General features: G+C 47.5%; 5 protein-coding genes across 5 annotated transcripts; 2 read left to right on the top strand and 3 right to left on the bottom strand.

The window, feature by feature from the left end:
* Nucleotides 1-1,225: 1,225 nt before the first annotated feature.
* On the bottom strand, nt 1,226-7,127 carry PGRI_088070 (putative amino acid transporter; the record flags this gene model as incomplete). Its single annotated transcript, XM_040796521.1, has 14 exons — nt 1,226-3,245; nt 3,297-3,340; nt 3,393-3,469; nt 3,646-3,786; nt 3,836-3,895; nt 3,957-4,092; nt 4,148-4,229; nt 4,581-4,696; nt 4,877-4,884; nt 5,265-5,623; nt 5,678-5,882; nt 5,931-5,942; nt 5,998-6,157; nt 6,207-7,127. The coding sequence occupies 14 exons, from the start codon at nt 7,125-7,127 to the stop codon at nt 1,226-1,228; spliced, it is 4,341 nt and encodes a 1,446-aa protein (XP_040651059.1).
* Nucleotides 7,128-8,855: 1,728 nt separating this feature from the next.
* Nucleotides 8,856-10,024, top strand: PGRI_088080 (uncharacterized protein; the record flags this gene model as incomplete). The annotated part of the gene is made up of 2 exons (XM_040796522.1): nt 8,856-9,299; nt 9,350-10,024. 2 exons carry the CDS (start codon nt 8,856-8,858, stop codon nt 10,022-10,024), a joined length of 1,119 nt encoding a protein of 372 aa, XP_040651060.1.
* A 1,946-nt stretch (nt 10,025-11,970) lies between these two features.
* On the bottom strand, nt 11,971-13,156 carry PGRI_088090 (3'-5'-exodeoxyribonuclease; the record flags this gene model as incomplete). Its single annotated transcript, XM_040796523.1, has 5 exons — nt 11,971-12,022; nt 12,080-12,270; nt 12,326-12,795; nt 12,874-13,051; nt 13,124-13,156. The coding sequence occupies 5 exons, from the start codon at nt 13,154-13,156 to the stop codon at nt 11,971-11,973; spliced, it is 924 nt and encodes a 307-aa protein (XP_040651061.1).
* A 790-nt stretch (nt 13,157-13,946) lies between these two features.
* On the bottom strand, nt 13,947-15,365 carry PGRI_088100 (uncharacterized protein; the record flags this gene model as incomplete). Its single annotated transcript, XM_040796524.1, has 1 exon — nt 13,947-15,365. One exon carries the CDS (start codon nt 15,363-15,365, stop codon nt 13,947-13,949), a length of 1,419 nt encoding a protein of 472 aa, XP_040651062.1.
* Nucleotides 15,366-16,927: 1,562 nt separating this feature from the next.
* PGRI_088110 (FMN-dependent alpha-hydroxy acid dehydrogenase) lies at nt 16,928-18,578 on the top strand (the record flags this gene model as incomplete). The annotated part of the gene is made up of 4 exons (XM_040796525.1): nt 16,928-17,060; nt 17,119-17,624; nt 17,680-18,349; nt 18,406-18,578. 4 exons carry the CDS (start codon nt 16,928-16,930, stop codon nt 18,576-18,578), a joined length of 1,482 nt encoding a protein of 493 aa, XP_040651063.1.
* Nucleotides 18,579-18,715: the final 137 nt, after the last annotated feature.

An 18,715-nucleotide genomic window follows, 5' to 3' on the forward strand; every position in this document is an offset into this window, starting at 1 on the left:
TCCGGGTAACCAAGATATCCGGGTGTAGACCAAATCCGGGGTTAGTGTTTCATCTATGTACCCCTTTACTGTGGATTCCATAAAAAAGATACTTCATCACACACCCCATGATTGAGTTCAGGATCGGCCTTGGCACGGGTAATCAAGTGGGTAATGGCCCTGTCGATCAGCCCTAAGTCGGAGCCGGGAGAATGTCGCGATGTATCATTACTCCTTCCAATGATATTATGGTCATTAGATAAATCGCAATTAGACTGTAGATACGTGTATATATATAAGCACTTAACCCATTCCTTAGATTTTTGAAATATACGCTTATAGAGCCCCAACCGAATCAAAATGGCTCGCACTGTCTTGATTACAGACTGTTCTGATGGCGGCCTTGGAGCATCCCTCGCCCTCGCCTTCCATACAGCCGGTCTAAAGGTCTACGCCACAGCCCGCAACTCCTTTAAACTAGGCCAGATTACATCCGCCGGCATCGAAACTCTACGTTCGGATGTGTTATCCAGCGAGTCTATCAAGAACGCCGTGACGAGCTTCTCAGCCTCGATATCTTAGTCAACAATGCTAGCGCGGGGTATCTTATGCCCACAGTTGACACGGACATTGCCGATGCTAAACGGCTATTCGATTTTATATCAAATATTCCATACTTATTAACTATATAAATTTTAGCCCCCGATCACACCATATCCTTATTTCATGGTGTGAGATACTACCAAGGTAGCCTGCATTGCATCGCTGAGGAAACAGATGGCTAGACACGAGCTGCATCTTCCTGGGAAGGTAACTGCAGCTTATATTAGTTCTAGTTCACAGGCTTATATGTTTCCGCTGAAATCCTAGGCCATTGAGGAGATCGAGATTAAGTCGCCTTGCCCCTGGCTACGTGTCTGTGTTTAGGGTTTGTTTCCCTCAGCGCTGTGGGATGAACTACCTACATTTACATTGAAGTAGGAGGCAGAAAAATTGGTGAACTTGATTATTTGATTAATCATACAATAGCCTGTTAAACGATCATTGACCGTTTGCTCTTCCACATTTGAACAACTGAAAACAGGGACACCATTCAGCTAGAAAAGGCAAACGGTCTCAAAGCTCAACTGGGCCATAGAGGAGATCAAAAGAACATCGATATCGAAATCATAGACAATTAGAGCTGTCTAAGGCCAGTAGGAGAGCAAGCCCACTGAGACACACATTTTTGTAGATTGGATGCCATTTACTGGCGCCGAGGACGGCTAGTAGGGATGGAAGCAGCAGTCTTCACTTTGGGCTCCATGAAGGTTGCCGGGTCTGGCATTGAAGACAGTCGACCCACAGGCTGCTCGGAAGCTGGGCCACTGGATTGGCCATGGGTTGCAACATTCATAAAGGGGCGGTTTTCGGTGCGAGCATCCATGGTTGCCTGATGGGCGGAGAGAATACGAACCTGAGCCTCTGGCAGGTCGCGAAATGTCGTGGGCTCATAAACTGAGGGAGCAGGACCAATTACGCGGGGTTTATACGGCGCGGGGCCGATTGTGCGAACGCCGCTTGATTGGACTTTTTCACCTTGTCGGCTGGGAATGTTCGGATGGTTTGCACTCAAACCCCGAGTCGTGATCTGGGATTGCGCATTGGGCTCAGTAGCCTTGGAGGTCGAAGTGGCAGGGCTGGTAAGTCGTGCAAAGATAGAATCATCAAGAGTCATTGGCTTTCTTGCCACCTGTTTTGGACGCGATCCCACAGCGGGAGTAACCACAGCGGGAGTAACCTGAACGGACGCATTGGACTTAGCGGCCCTCTTGGAAATCTCCAGAGGACGAGTGACAGGGGTCGGAATTGCGCGCTGTGGTTGCAGCGGCGGGGCAAGTTTGTTTGAAACCTCGAGGGATTCGAGCTGGGAGATAATGTCTGGACTGTCACTTCTGGTCGGCGAGAGGCCGGGCACATATACCTTGTGCGCACGTTTGTCAGCAGAAGGAGGCGAATTCGAACTGGAGGAAGGGGGAGGCGGCGACCGGTGACCCTCGAAAGGCGTAAGGTCACGCCGGGCATCCGAAGAAATCTCAACAGCGTTAGTTTGTGGATGCGGCGCCGGCGACCGGTGACCCTCGAAGGGGGTAAGGTCACGCCGGGCATCCGAAGAAACTTCAACAGCGTTAGCTTGTTGATGCGACGCCGAAAGAGATTCGATGGGTGCACGCAGATCATCCAGCTGATCCTCGGTCTCTGAGGCTGCAGATTCTGCGGCTGGTGAAGATATGGTAGGCATCAACTGGTGCAATTTAGCTTCAAGTATGCGTCCGATATCGCGAGCAGACAAGCTGTGGTGCGAACGGATGTATTCGCGCATATCCCGAAGTTCTTCAATAATTTGCTGACCATTGATAACTTCTTGACTCTGATCATTGCGGCCAGAGTGGGTTTCTAGGATGACATCGTCCGTTGTTTTCGGACAAATAACTTCGTCGATGCTTTTGGCTGGGATTAAATGACTCGTGTTATCGGCAAACTGGAGACCTTCCAATTCCGCAGTACCTGGACTCTGTATGGCCACTGCCCTCAAAGGGCGAAGAACCTGTGTGGCTGCGATCGGTGGGTCATTCTCGCTGAGCAGATCTTGAGACTGATCTTTCTGCTTCGTTTTTGTCTTCTGGCTAACAGGGGTAACATTCCGCTTGCTATCTTTGGGTTGAGTCGCGTTGGTAACAGGTGTCCTCTTGACCTCGGCGAGGGGGATGATGGGCTGCTCAGACGAGAGTTTACTCTTGCGCGAAGGAGCCGCACCCTTCTTTCGGGGCTGTTCACCAGGCGAAACCTTCCATTGAATCTCATCTGCAGCGATTGAGGCCACTAGAGGGGATTTCTTATGTGGCTCTGTGGGTTTGGATGTATTAGGCTGGGGTTTCTTAGATTTGAAAGATGCTGTCTTATCAATAGAAACAACACGAGGCGATGGCGAGGGTGTCTCCACTAGATAGGGTCCAATATGTGGTCGAGAAATCTTCGCTGGACTAGCCTGGGTCTTGGTGGGCTGCAATGCTGCGGTCTTCTCAACAGGAACAGCATGAACCGGTGGCTTTGAAGGTGCAAGAGCCGTGGTACTTGTTTTCTTAGGTGTGCCACTCATGGGCACTTCGGCTTTTGGCTCGTTGAGTGACATTTCGATGGGCGTTTTGTACGTTTCGGTTGCTCGGCGGGATTGAACTACGGACATGAAGTCCCCAGGTTCAGAGATTCGAGCGGCAAAGTTGACACTGATCAAGAGGTTAGCATAGGAATTTCACTAAAGGAAGTCTCATCAATACGCACGCTGGAGGTGGCCGCTGGGCCCTGCTAGGGGCGGATGGGACTAAGAAAGTGGTCAGCTGGATTCTCCTTCTGTACCCGCCATCAAAGCTTACTGTGAACCTGTTCTTGGGCGTTACCCCTACCCTTGCCTTTACCTCGTCCGCGTCCCCTTCCTCGGTCACGAGCATCGCTATCGTCATTATTGCAATTCAGCGCAGGGTCCAAATGAATGCTGGCCGACATCGTAGTTGAGCGACCACGGGGTCCTGGGCGTCCCCGGTGAGAAACGGTTGCATGGTGGGAGGATCTATAATTCTCTTCTGTCAGTTGGAATGCCCTAAATGGCAGAGTATGTTGACATCTTACCTTGCAGGGGCAGGAGGGAGAGCAGCAGCTCCTGTAGATGCAGGGGGACCAAAGCCACCTCGTCCTCTCTTTCCCATGACACCGTCGCCACGACCTGCAGATGGAAGAGGATAAGGATGATTTGCATAAGTGCGCGGGTGGCTACCATTGGGATGCAACATGGCATGCAAATTCGCTCGGTGAGACTGACCGCAATTTATGTCATCAAGTTCTTCCATCCCACGTGTATCTCCGATATCAGCGTGCAAATCTGTGAGAGAAGTTGATACAAAGTTAGAGAGGCCCAGAAGAGTTTCCATTGCATCACTTACTAGCCCATTTTTTCAATTGAGCTTCATCTCTTTGGTCGAGATATCGCTTTGATTCAATATCAGCAACTTGTATGCGAGGCTTATTGTTGAACTCAGCAGTGGAAATCTTTTCACGCCGAGCAGTTCCTAGATCCGCCTGTTGACGCCACCTGTTAGAAATGTCAGAGAAGAAGTGAGAGACAAATTCTCACCATTTGAAGGATCTGCATCCTGCGGAGTTGCTCCGCGGATTCAGCCATCTTGCCGGTGCACTTCCGGCGGCGAGTGAAGAGCCTATAACGGTAAAATTAGCTGGATTGTGCTTTAAGGGTAAGTAATGAATGGGTAAGAGGGGATGGAATTGTATTTCAAGGTTGAAGTGACTTTTTAGGTACTGACCCTTTGAATAAAGCTCAAGGTCTCCGAGAGACGATAATAGGGGGATAAACGAATGATGTGGCACTCAACAGAGTTGTGTGTGAAATTGAAACAAAAGTGTGAGAGCCGTGGGTGAAGGAGAGAAAGGGTGAAAGAGAGATGGGAAAAGAGTAAATAAATAAAAGAACGGAGTTTGCTGGGGTCAAAGGCACGACGTGTCTGTGAGTGCACAAACAATTGCAAGTGCTAATTTGGGTAAGCACGAACGACTTGGAATAGACTTGGAGGTCCTCGATCGTACCTTCCGTTAAAGATTTATGACCTGGTGGCATATCCACATGAGACCCGTTTTGGAGTTGGTGGAAGTGCCTGATGGAGAAGACCTATAGATATAGTCATAGAGCCATTGATAATTATCGTTGAACTTTGGGATGAGGGAGCGGAATTGTAGAAGATGAGAAGCTAGACCGACGGATTGCGAAGCTAAACTTGCAATGGCTCACGAGCCTAGTTGCTCTGGCTTGAGAGTGGAAGTACATACCTATATAGGTATATGTGTGTACCCTCCAATCTACACACACTGTAGCTATCCAAGTACCTATTACCTACCATGAGATATCACAATTCATTACCACATAAGCAACGGTAGCGATTTTTGAATAGGAGTATTGTAGCATATGATACACAAAAGCTATTTGTTTACAGTGGATACACACAGTGAATACGACTGTCCATAGAAACACAGCTCCAAAGAAACTTCTTGGGCCTACTGACTTCTGGATACTTACATATGTAAGTAGCGCCACCTGTGGAAAGTCCTCGAACAATTCCTCCTAAGGTGCACTGCAACTATGAGCCTCGCCATCATCTGCAAAGACAAAGTTCAATATTAGTATCTGTGGTGAGGTTGCGATGAAGCAACAATTTAGCTTGGCTCAATTGCAAACTTACTTCGAATGATCTTCAGGACCGCCTGCACTACACTGACACCCATCACAACCACCCCGAAGCAAATGCATAGATACGCCGGGATCTTCTCTCGCCGTGTACCACTGCTCAGCTTGATGTAACAGAGAGGAGGGAATATATAGGCTAGAGCAGCAGCACTGGTCGCGCCAATAAGCTCAAAAACACTTCCCAGATCACATGTTATCAAGGACAACACCATTGCAGTCACGACCAATGCCGTTGTGAAGATGACGTGCCGAACGGGGTTGTGCGGTTCGTCGGGGAAGTAGTAGGTTATCATGACGGAACGACAGACGAAGGACTCCAGTGGTAGTGTGGTCAACATGTTCAGGCCAAAGCAACTAGTCGGGAGTCAGTCAAGAAAATAAATATGAAGATCAATGGGAAGGTTATACAATCGTGCGATGTTGACAACGATATTGTCTGATCGGAAGTTGTTCAGAACGTTTCCCTGGGTTTTAGACCCGAAAGATAAGAACCCTGCGATACCCATTGCTAGGCACATCGCCAGCGAGATTCCTGTCGAGTAATGGGTGACTCGAGTGAAACGGTCAAGTGTTGGCTTTTTCAATGAGCCGTAGATCAGAAGACTGTTGTGATCTATGAGAATTAGCGATTGCCATATTAGTAGGATAAGAAGGAACATACGACAAACAAAAGCTAGAAAATTGTTAGCAGATTTTCCGACGATTGACAGGGACAGCTTAAAACCCACCAAAAGAAATAACCCCGACGGCTTGAAAAAAGCCAGTGTTGAATATGAGGTGACTTTTGATTTCTCCCCGCGATTCAGGCGGAACCCGAAAGCCTTGGGTTATTACCGTGAGGACAATGATTATCATGCTAACCAATGCTAAGGCAGATGCTTTCGCTAGCTATCTGGCCGTTAGTCTTTGATAAGGAGTAAGGAAGGGAAGATCTGACCTTGGCAATGTCTCTATACAAAGACAATGGATATGAAACAACTAGAACAAAGATAACAATAACGGCCCGGCGATCTGTGAGGAGCCATAGGAAGGACATATCCCTAAGAGACGGAAACAAAGCACCTAGAACGTGGGGAATAGTATCACCAACAATAATACAGAATGCGACCATGCCACCGAATGCAAATGCCCACTGCGCAATAGAGATCGCGATGAGTCCACTTTTCCCGAAACAATACTGCATAGTCGCCTGGAACGAATCCGCCCCACTCAATTTGGAGTTAATCACAATCAATCGAATGGTCCAATCCACCGTGATGGTCAAGGCAGTCAGCAGCAAGATGCCTATTGTCATGCCTGCCTGACGAAGCGCGTAAGGTTGCCCAATGATTCCCGCCCCGATAATGCTGTTGGCCATGTTCATGAACGCCATTTTCATACCACTCCGCGGCCGCGCATCTTCGAGATGCTCTTCGGGAAAGAAATCGTCCGATGTCGCAAGTGTCACACTAGGCGCTTCAATATTTGTGAGAAGAGGAATTGATTGCCCACTATGATGCATTCCTGGCGCCTGATTGTCAAGTTCATAGTCTTCATCCTCCAGCCATAGTGTGTCGTCGGGGCTGGAAGCACGCTCAATGGAAATGCGATTTGGATCTTCGGGTTCCTCCTCTATGTCAAATCGAACTCGATTCATGGTACGGGGTGTGCGGCGCTGTCCATCAGCCGTAGGTTGGGAGATTGAGGAGTGGCGTTTGCCATTTGTCGCGTGCTGTGAGGGGATCGGCGACGGGAGAGGTTCAGGGTGGAAGGCTAAATCCTGCTCCTCAGTTGAGGTGAGCAACAGTGCTTGAGCTTCATATTCATCCTGGCCATTATGGGCACACAGGTGATCCTCTGAGAGCTCATCCCCTGGCATCGCTGACCGTGAATAGTTAGAAGTGTAACGGTTACTTTCAGGCCACCTGGATGGTGGTGACACGTGATATCTTATCGATAAGGACTTCTCTAGTACGATAAGAGATAACAACGGGTTGCCACGTGGATGTCCACAGCTAGGTACTCCACTCTGCATCCATGTCATCGTCCTAGTCCTAGTACTCCGTATGTTGTAGAGTTATACATAGAAAAGTCTGCACTGTTTACACCATTTCTGGCATATTTCTGCTGTCTATCTACGTCACTAATAAAAAGTATTTATAGAAAACTTCTAAAAAGACTATCAAAAAGACATGGCAAGGCTGCTTATGACCGACTATTAACAGAGGTTATCAAGTCCACTTGTCACGAAAGGATAGTCCCTCAAAGCGACTCCCATCGGCTGTGTTGTTCCTAGAGGAACCCAGTACTATCAATTGCAAATCTATACTTGATGATGAACCCCCGGCAAAACGACAGTGAATATCAATTGGAGCCTTTTCAGAGGACTTGGCTACTTCGAGCGTGCCGACCATTGGCCGTCTGGAGGTTAGGTTGGATGACTTTGCGTCAGGTTCACAGGCTGCCTTAGATCGGATCACTGAGAGCGAGTAGTTGTTCGGTTCGGGAGGCTAGATGATGAATGTTATTCGCGCTATCCATGATGATATTCTTATTTGAATGGATCAAAAACCTCATTCTTGACACTTATAGCCCCTAGAGATATGGAGATATTCGGATTCGTACTTTCCAGTAATGGGGGTTTGACCTCTAGCGTCTATACCGCTGGGTACGTAGAAGCTATCGAACACATCTCAATAAAGTAGAGCGACATAAAATCCAGAATACTTACCAGTAAAGGGTATGATATACTCTATAAAACTATATTTAGCTTACAGTTTCTGATAAAATGTTCACGGTAGCGCCAGGGCTTTTATGTAGGCTCTGGTTTTGGAGTTCAGGAACAATCTCCATTTCAAGCAAAGCTCTTTAAATTGAGCGTATGCTACAAATAGAAATCTCAAGATAATATCAGCAGTAAAATTAGACTGAAACTTGAGAATTGGGTGCAAGCACTGTCAGGCCAGAGAACTTGAAAGTCATGTGCACTGTCCGTGTACTGTAAGGTCTAGCCACACCCAGTCCACCATTCATTTCCCGGTTCAACACCACCAATCCCCAATTTGCTCCTTTGAATGACTGCCACAGCTCTCCAAAAATACATAATGCATTGGTGCTGAGCTTCTTCTACAATGACACAAAAGCTCGACTTGGGTCGATCCACTCTCCAAATCCGAGATTCAAAGTTACAGCTTCGTGTGACCGCATTGGCTCATTTCAGCCAACCACCAAGAAATGAAGCTCCCCAAGCACCAATTGACGTCTCAAACTTGCCAAATCTTGAAGATGCATGGATAATGGAGGCTCCAGAGCTGGAGTTGCGCTTGTTCATTGGGGGCAATTGGGATCGAAATGAAGTAGCGGCATTCGTATCACAGTTGAGAGGCAAACTCTGTAATATGGAGGTGTGTGTGAGGCAAGATTTCCGAAATTAAAAACTGACCATTCCTTGTTCCAGATCTGGTCAGCTGTCGGACTCTTAGCCGAGCTCAAGACGGGAGGACGTGAATCTTGCGTTGACATTTCGGGTTTCCATTGCCTCAAACTTGGTCTGCATAGAGGGTGTCAAACGCGGAACCACACAACAGGTCGGACTTTGCCGTATTCAATGACCAATCCCCCAGACGCATGTCCGCCCACCGGTGTACCGGTAGCCACCTTAGCTTCAATCGACGTTTGGCTGGAGTATAACTTTCCCGACAATAATATACCACAAGCACAGGACTATTCTAGATTGGAGGTTGGTCTTCTTGAACAAGAGCCATCTGCTGTCCCCCATCCTCAACTGCTAGAGACTGGGACAGGCGTCGCAATCCTGCAAGCAGTGCCTTCCGAGGGGTTTTCTGAAGCTCTTGAATCACAGTCTTGTTGCATATCTGAATATCAATCAAACTCGTCATGCGACGAACTCTTCCGGCTGTTCGACCTTGGAATTCGAAGACTGATTATTTCCAACTCTATCAAAGATCCCACAATTCGTGTCCCACAACATGGCACGATCAAGAGTTTAGCAGATCTCTATCCCGCGGTGTTTGATCCTGGATATCGGCATGTAGGTTTTTCCAGTCTCAGTCATGGAAATAAACGACTAATTTGACCAAGGAGATAAACCAGCGTGGAGTCACAATACCAATAATTACGAAAGCCATATCGTCTATGCTGGCAGGAAAGAAAGATCCCTCCACCAAAACCAAATTAGCGGATTTTTTGGAGCTCAATCGCTCCCACCACAAGGATGATCTAACGGTGCGACCTCAAGTTTTAAGTTGCAGGGCTGCACTCCTCTCATCACTTTGGCGGATTTCCCAGAAAACTGTGCCCAAGCTAAAGCCGACCAAAAGACGAGCTTCGATGCTCTCTACAAATCGTCCAGCGAAAGGGCTGGCTAGGTCAGCAGAGGCCGTGCATCCCATGTATACGGATCAGCTACAACCCGAGAACGGAAACTCGGGGTTGCAGTACTCCTTTCTGGTACAAAATCACGTCGAGGACGAAGAATGTGACGTGCCTCTTCTAAATAACGAATCCGAGGATCAGCTTTTGGACAATGTCAGCGAGACAAGCTTCACAGATATCGGGGGATCAACCCAAACATCCCTTGATACGTTGACCTCAACAATTGGGTCTTCTCAGACTTCGTATGGTGATCACGATATCATGCTTCTCTCAAATCATAGCGACTTGGTGGATTATTCGGGAGATTATGTGACAGATCATCATCCTCGAGAAGATGAGGAGGCATACGATACAGACATTATAATGGCTGACGACCTTTAGACTTTTTTTACGTGACACTTTTGCTATGATATATAGTAATCTTTACTTAGATTATACATAGAAGTATAATTTGTTATCACAGTAAATACTACATTTTATACCAACAATGAATGGGTACGTTAAGATGTCTATCCGCCATCTATGGGCGTCGTAATCGGATAACCACGACAGGCGCCCTCAATCATTCTTCTAGCAGGTGGCTTTAGGAATACTTAGGTAATTTCCAAGAGACTCGAGGAATACTAGTAGTTTATTCATGCCCATCATACCAATTGGCTTCAATTTTCGAAGTCAGGCTGACTTGGTTACAAGATTATTGAAATGAACCATATACATAACACAGACTCTATTGAAAGCCAAACCAGGTCGATCCTCAAATCAGAAGTCCTCCATATGTTGAAAACTATCACCAAATTGTTATAAACCGAAATCTCCGCATGATAACCTTGGAAACTTGGGCGATCTGGCGGATTGAACCTGGCTGGTATAGCTCTAAACTTTCACCAAGAGCTCGAGCCTTTAGGCCACCATATTACCTGTATTCCGCCAGAATATCCTCGAGTTTCCACCCCTGTATTCGCCTGAAGCAACCGACAAGGAACCCGGGACGATACTATTTGAGTAATTAGTAAATGCCCCAATGTACATGTGTTCTTGGAAATAGGTAAAAATACCTTTCCCTGGTTGCAATAGATCAGGACAGGGTGATTTTTCTTATCAAGTAGTTTCGTCATAATCAAATTGACCTCCTCGCTAGATGTGCCTACTGCATTTGTATCCTTGTTGGGCTGTAGAACAAATGCATGGACATTGATTTCATTTGCCTTGATGAATTCTTCCTCAGCCGTTTGGTACGGAGTGTCGACCAATTTACTACATGCTTCTGTTGGCCGAAGGACATTAGACAGTTGGAAGAACAGTCTGCGTACATGGTAGTTTTTATGTCCTGGAGATGGGATTGGTAAAGGTCGACGTTTGGAATTGCCGATCTGTAAATCCCTGGCACGACCTCTCCCAAGTTGTTGGAGCATCCGAAGGCAGCCAACACATCCAGTGCGGTGCTATTCGAGTGTTTAGTAGATACCTTTAACAGACGCGTTGTTGAGAATAGGGAAACCTCCATATGTACCTTTTCCTGGTTGCAATGGATAAGTATTGGGTGGTCTTCGATGTCGATCAGCTTTGCCGTGATGCTATTTATACTCTCGCAAGTACTTTTCTCTTGTGCGAAAGTCGATCCTAACAGTGCGGCAGAAACAGGAATAATAGGTGAGAAAAGGGAATTCATAAAACAATGACAAGTACATGAGATTTCCAGTTCTCCGTGAGGTTGCTGTCCAGCAAACGACCTTCCTAATCACAGTATGTTATATAATTCTATCATTATGATATGCAAGTTGGCCTTCTGCATGTGGTAATTTCAAACGAATGGGGGAGGAAAGAAGGATTCTGACTCTCTGAGAAACGAGGCTGCTTTTATAGCTAGTTAAAACTCCAAAAACAAGGCATCAGACAAACAATGTCGTGGCTGTAAGAGGGGAAACTTCTAAGCTTCCAAACAAAACCCGCTGACGGCAGGTGGCTTAGGGTGCCGTGGCTGGAAGGGGGACGTTCTGCGCCAGAGTTTGGGGCGAGTGAAGAATAAAGACAAAGAATGTGCCGGTGTCCTCTTGGATGGAGCGCTACATCCCGCAATCGCTCCCCCATCCCCCGTCCCATTAAGGGGATGAGCATTATAAGTCACCGTGCTGTCTACAGAAGTTACGTTCGGGTTCTTGAACCCTTTACCTCTACAAATTCAATATGGCTGACACTTAGAACAAGGCAGATAACAAGATGGGCGAAGGAGAACTTCATATCAGCTATAAAAGTCACAGTTGTGACGTGGTTGCGTACCACACAGTATTCATGTATTGTTTATCATCTATCTGAAGCAATATCCGAAATCAAGGCGACTCCTCGCCCAACCCGAACATTCTGATAGAGTTGTTCCAAGCGCTAGAAAGAAAAATGAGTTAGCATGAAGTCGAGAATCAGGGCGAATCAACATCTTACGCTTCGCACACTTCCTCCACTGTGATACCCTTGACGCTAGCAATCACATGAGCAACACGAGCGATGGCAATAGGCTCGTTCCGGCCCTTCACCATACACCCCTTCTGCCATTTCTCTTTCTTCACGGCCTTCGGCAGATCTGGTGCACCGTTTAGGTGCTTTGCAGATGCATGAGAGGGGCGGATTTCACACTAGGGGAGAGTTAGTCACTACTGATCCAACCAGATCTTAGAGCCAAATACATACCCATGGCCCATCAGTTTCAATTTGGAGCCGGTCGAGTGGAATAGCTTTGACAACCTCCAAGTTCTCCTCTGTCTTCAGACTGCACCCGTTAACACCGACATCAAGGCCCAGCGCTACCATCCTGTTCATCTCATCCATTGTCCCCGTGAAGCTGTGCACAAGTCCTCGCTTGGGAAGCTTGGCAAGCCTTGGAGCAAGGAGTCGCTCAAAGTCCTCGCTTGCAGCTCTGGAGTGGAGGAATAAAGGCAGCTGGATCTCAACAGCCAGGTCTAGTTGGGCCTCGAAATATTTGAGCTGTGGCTCCTTGGGGCTCAGGAATAGTCGATCATAATCAAGACCAATTTCGCCGAATGCGACAGCATGCCCAGACTGCATGGACTCAATTGCTAGAGCGCGGAGCTCCTCCAACATTTTTGATGGACCGCCTGGGAATTCGTCGAATAGCTTTGCTTGACATGGATGCACACCAACTGTTGCATAACAGAAGCCAGCTGCATAATCCGGTTGTTAATAAGAAAAGGGAACGGCCTGGCAAGTTCGAAACTTACGGTATTTGCTGGCGATATGAACAGCGTGTTTCGATTCTACAAGATCTGAGCCGGTAACCATGAACTTTGAGCAACCTACATCCCGAGCACGCTGGATAACGTCTTCGAGATCATCTTCATGGGCCTGCTTTCCATGATATTCACCGCGGAAAACAGGATCACTCAAGTTGATACCAATCTAGTATTTTGTAGTTAGTTATGATATGCATTAGCCTTTCAATGGTGAGGCTGTCAATAAGTGACTACATACATCAACATATCGGAGAGGTTTAGATTCGGCCATATTGAACGTAGTCTGTTGTCTTCCGGCTGTGGAGATTGTTCTGGGATTTCCAGCAGATATGAGATTTACAGAAGACAAACCAGCCCAGCTGCGAACCTTATTAAAATCTACGACATGAGTCAGTTCAAGGTTTTCCAAGACCAGTCAGACTTATCATAGCTGTGCTGGCTAATCGGCTTATAATTGGACACGAAACAGACCTAACAGAACGGGGTTATTTATCCCTGTCGACCTCACACCCAAGGGAATATTGCGGCTGAAAAATCTCAAAGCACAGCTTCCAGCAGGATTAATTTGCATCAGATAACCAGAATAAAGACCCTCGTTGTTGTGTTGATAAAATGTCGTCTGCCGAGCATAAATACGTTTGACTCAAGGTGGAAAAAATCCCAGCCACACCAGGGCTGTGGCTTTGCTGTGGCTGGTGACAATATTGCGCCTGGAACTTCAGGCGACTATTCCCAGGGACCACTCGGGAAGTGACGTCATTACGGTTTGAGCTACAGTTTACCATCCGTGCTCATCTATCTGAGCAATGCCGAAGGCACCAAAGCATACCAACAGGAATACCTATACAGCAAGTAGGATTGTTGCCGGCTATATATCTGTATTTATCGCTCTATAACCGAGAATATGTTGGACAGACACGAACAGGAACAGAAAGCATCACAACGTCGTCCTATCTAGTATCATCCATGGCCATTCAATCTGATTCAGACGACATTTTGATGATATTCCTTGCCTTCTGAATGCTTTACCAACATGTTTATCGTCAAGTACTTCCGCATGCTCAGCAGAGCAGAGACGACCAGTCGCTTTTGGGGCCGCTGTATTCAGCAGTGGGTTCTGCAAGCCACCAAAGCCGGTCCGGAGATTTGAGGATCATATAATTGCTGATAGTGTTTAAGCAGTTACAGTTTTCATACTTCTTCTGATAAGCAGCACCAATGAGCGGGACGCGCTCCGTCCAGCTAGCCGTATCATATCGGCGACAGCCATCGCAGGAGTTGAAATGGATCAAACACTCTTGAAGCAGACGATCATAATTCTCCTTGTTCTGACAACGAGAGCGGAGATCGTAGTTTCGTGGCTCCTCAAACTGAGGTAACGGGTTCAGCCCGTTCAGCACCTGGTCGCCGTATAGATCAATAGCAGTGGCCTCAGGCGAAGAGGGAGGGCTGAGGCAGTCTAATAAAAGAGCAGTTTGGTACCGTGCCATGTATATCTGCCAGGCAAGCTCTCGTCCAGCCAGGCGGATAGCCCACAATTCTCCAAGGTCAAGAGCCCAAGCCCACACATCAACGCAAAAACGGCGAATCATACCAACACTTGGGACCTTGGTGTGACCGCTGACAATAGTTATCAGATTGTAGAACTCATTGGCAGTATTATCATGACGGTAGTCGCAGATGTCGTGCATTACAGTTGAGGCGAACGCGACAGCGTCAACAATACTGTCTTCGCCAGCTGTTGGGTGGGCTTCCATGCGAGCGTCTAAAGCCAAGGCACGTCCAGCAGAGTTGATTAGACGGTATCTGATACTTCGCAGTTCGTCGTCTGGAAACCTCAGCTGGTTGGATTTAGGGTGTAGCACATCAAGATAGACGGACTGCACGCACATCATCCAGGCATCCATAGCTTTGCGCTCAGGGCCATCTGCAGCATGGCATTGATGAACATGAGTGATGAATTCCTCCACATTCTGAGTACAAAAATCCAGAATCAGCGGCAATTCTTCCAGAAAATGAAAGTAGTCTGGAAAGCTGGCTAATACGCCGGCTGTACAAGCTCCTTTCAAACATTCATGGCACAATGAAGTGTTATCGAGCAAGCACCACGGATATCCGTAGACGTTCTCGGCCACGGCGTGCCAGAAAGGCTTATCGGGTACTGGGAAAACTTCTGCCATAGCTGCCAAAAGGAATTTTCCCCGAGGGACAAGCCCACGGCGACATGGAGAATCTTTAGCCAGAAATATCTCAGGGAAATTCCTAAGCTGACGGGTCCATGATACACTTTCTTCAAATATAATGGATTTCATGTGCGAGTCATAAGTTCCAACAGAGCTTTTCGTTTTAAATAGACGAGGAGCCATATCCAGACTCCAAGCCTCCCGCAACTTCTCCAATGCTCTCATATCTGCGGATAGCTTTGTACTGGCACCCGCATTCTGAGTATAAAGATCCGATTCGAAAATAGCCACCTTCATATTCACAAAGGTCAGTGAGGTAGAAGTATTTATGTCGATATCAAAGATTGTGTCTTGTGGCATGGGAAGAGGAACCGAGTGGTATAAAAGATTGAGCGCGAATATATACAGGAATATATACAGGATACGAACTGTCTGGTCAGCTTCTAATAACCTCACAATCATCCAGGCCAAGGTATGCACCCTAGCCAACTCGGTAGACAACATTGACGAGAGGGGCCTGACTTGCAGTCTTCCACTTACAGCTAGCGTGATCTATTCGTATTATTAGAGATGGAGTATTGGACGCCGATCATGGTATATGTCGGGCGAGTATACGTTTCGACTTGGCCAATGCTTGTACAACCTCCCGAGGTCAAATCAAGAAGCGATTAATCAGATACTCACTTCTACCCGAGCAACTTTTTCAAGTGCGACTACTGTATGACGCAGGATATGGTACGAGGCAACGAAGCAGCTACTAGTAGTAACGCAATATCGTGAGCTCGTACGCTCTTATATGCAGAAAACTACTTCTGTATGATATTGCCATCTACTATTCATACATTTCTTGATCAAGTTTTTGAACTCTAAAAGCTCTTCGGTGTGTATTCATGTCATTTAAAAGATATTTACTCGATTTACATATGCCTGGCTTGATAGTAAAGGACCTTGAGTATAAAGTAACAGTGTTCTATATATGATAAGGTCTATAAGGCACTGTCGTATCTTATTCTGATGTTTCATCAATGCTACTAAAGACGAATTTCACCCTTTAGTATATTTCTTGGCACTCACTATATGCATTATAGATGTTTACCCTGATTCAGGCCGTCTCGCATTACATGTATCTCCAATTAGACTCTTGCATACTGTCAAATTCTACAGCAAAAACCTTAGTTACAAATCTCAACTGGATATTATCTCGCATATTCACCATGTAACAGCAAAAGTATGTTCATGTAGTTTTGTTATTCTTAGCACGTGTGGTTCGAGAACGCGTGCAGGAACATTTCTTTAACCAATGCTTCGACCGGGTAAGCCCAGCAATATCCGCCCTTTCTGTATCCGTTCCTTATCTTCTCTTCACTGTTTCCAGAAACGAGGGAACTAGGAATATTCGGTTGCGGCTAATCCTTTTCCGTAAGGAAATTTGATGAAGATCCGGGGAAGAAAGCCAGTCGGGAATTTCCGCGCGCCAAGATAATCTACGAGATACGCACTTTCGCACAAAACACACGTCCCTTAGTTACTTTCTGCGCTGACCACTGGCATTATCTACATGCTTATTGGCCGTGTCCATGACAGTCCCCTTCCATCCTCCAGCCTTGCTATGTACAACATAGGAAGCTGGGTGCTCGAGGACGAAGCTCGGGGAACTTTAGCCCGTACAGTCCGGGGTAGGTTCGGGGACATTGCCGAAGGCCCCGCCCCGGACCCTTGCCGAGTATTTAGTTTGCTGTGGATGGCTGCTTCGATCTTGTCTCCGTCTCATTAATTATCCTTCACAATCCCACATACAGGGCCAGCGTCACTCGATTTGCCTCAGTTTCTTCCTGGCTAATACAACAATTCTAACAGCAATGGGGGACAAAAGACTTCTGTCTGCTCAGCAGATCTCAGAGCACAAAACGCCCGAAGACTGCTGGGTTGTGGTTGACAAACATGTGTGGGACGTGACCGACTTTTTGGAAGAGCATCCTGGGGGATCTGCGAGTACGTACGCTGGTAAATGTATCATCTCAGGAAAATATCTAAATCACCTCGCCAATAGTTATCCTGAAGCACGCAGGCAGAGATGCAACGAAAGCATATTCAGAAGTTCACGCCCCTAGCGTAATGAAGAACAATCTTGACCCGAAAAAGTATATGGGCGTCCTCGATGAGTCTACAATTGACGCTGAGTGGGCGAAAGTACCCCCGGAGGAGAGTCCCAGGGTTATACTGGAAAATGAGAAAGCTCCGTTGCATACCCTGATCAACTCGCACGACTTCGAGGTCATGGCTTCGAAAACCGCCAACAAGAAGACCTGGGCCTTCTACTCCAGTGCAGCTACAGATCTGATCACACGGAACGCCAATAAGTCATGCTTTGACCGCATCTGGTTCCGGCCGCGAGTCCTAAGAAATGTCCGTTCAGTAGACGCTAGGACAAATATGCTCGGCGGAAGTTACAAACTCCCGCTATTCGTGAGCCCGGCAGCAATGGCAAAACTCATCCACCCGGACGGAGAGCGCGCCATCGCTAGAGCCTGCGCAAACAAAGGAATCATGCAAGGAGTGAGCTTACATGGTGTGTTACCACTGTCAGTCATCATGCTTACGATCTGGGTAGATTTCAAACAACTCATCCTACACGATGGAGGAGCTGCGCACAGCAGCGCCCTCGGCTGACTTCTTCTTCCAATTGTACGTCAACAGAGATCGAGCGAAGTCCGCCGACCTGCTGCGCCAGTGTTCAGCGAATCCGAACATCAAAGCCATTTTTGTTACCGTGGATGCCGCGTGGCCCGGTAAGCGCGAAGCCGACGAGCGCGTCAAAGCAGATGAGAACTTATCAGTGCCCATGGCGCCATCAAAGGTGCACAACGACAAGAAAGGCGGCGGCCTTGGGCGAGTCATGTCTGGGTTCATTGATCCCGGCCTGACATGGGAGGATTTGAAATGGGTGAGACAACACACGCACAAACCAGTGTGTTTGAAAGGTGTGATGTCAGCAGATGATGCGCTGCTCGCTATGAAGGCGGGGCTTGATGGTATCTTGCTCAGCAATCATGGCGGTCGCAACTTGGATACCAGTCCGCCGTCGATCATCACACTCCTGGAGATCCATAAGCGCTGCCCGGAGGTCTTTGATCATATGGAGGTCTATGTGGACAGCGGCATTCGGCGTGGAACTGACATCCTCAAGGCTGTTTGTCTGGGCGCAACGGCCGTGGGAATGGGCCGGAGCATGCTCTTTGCTACCAATTACGGCCAGGAGGGAGTCGAGCATTTGATTGACAGTAAGTAATGGTGTAACATCCTACTTTTATATCTTGCTGACTCAAGTTTTTCGCAGTTATGCAAGATGAGCTGGAAACATCTATGCGGAACATTGGCATCACATCCCTGGCGGAGGCGTCCCCTGATCTCGTGCACACTGGGGATGTCGACCACCTGGTTCCAGCATCCCGATCGCATCCGTATGCTCATGCCATAGCTAAAGGACGACGGGGGTCATCAAGACTTTGAACATGGAAAGTTGTGGCACTGGAGTTGCGACGTCGGTTGACCAATCCCATCGCGCGGGAATGTGAGCCATCTATTTAGGCGGTACCATACAGCATATACAGTACGGAGTGCTTCCGTATGCATACATCAGTTGCCTC

Source organism: Penicillium griseofulvum (genome assembly GCF_001561935.1).
Source record: "Penicillium griseofulvum strain PG3 chromosome Unknown contig_11, whole genome shotgun sequence".
Classification (NCBI taxonomy): domain Eukaryota; kingdom Fungi; phylum Ascomycota; class Eurotiomycetes; order Eurotiales; family Aspergillaceae; genus Penicillium; species Penicillium griseofulvum.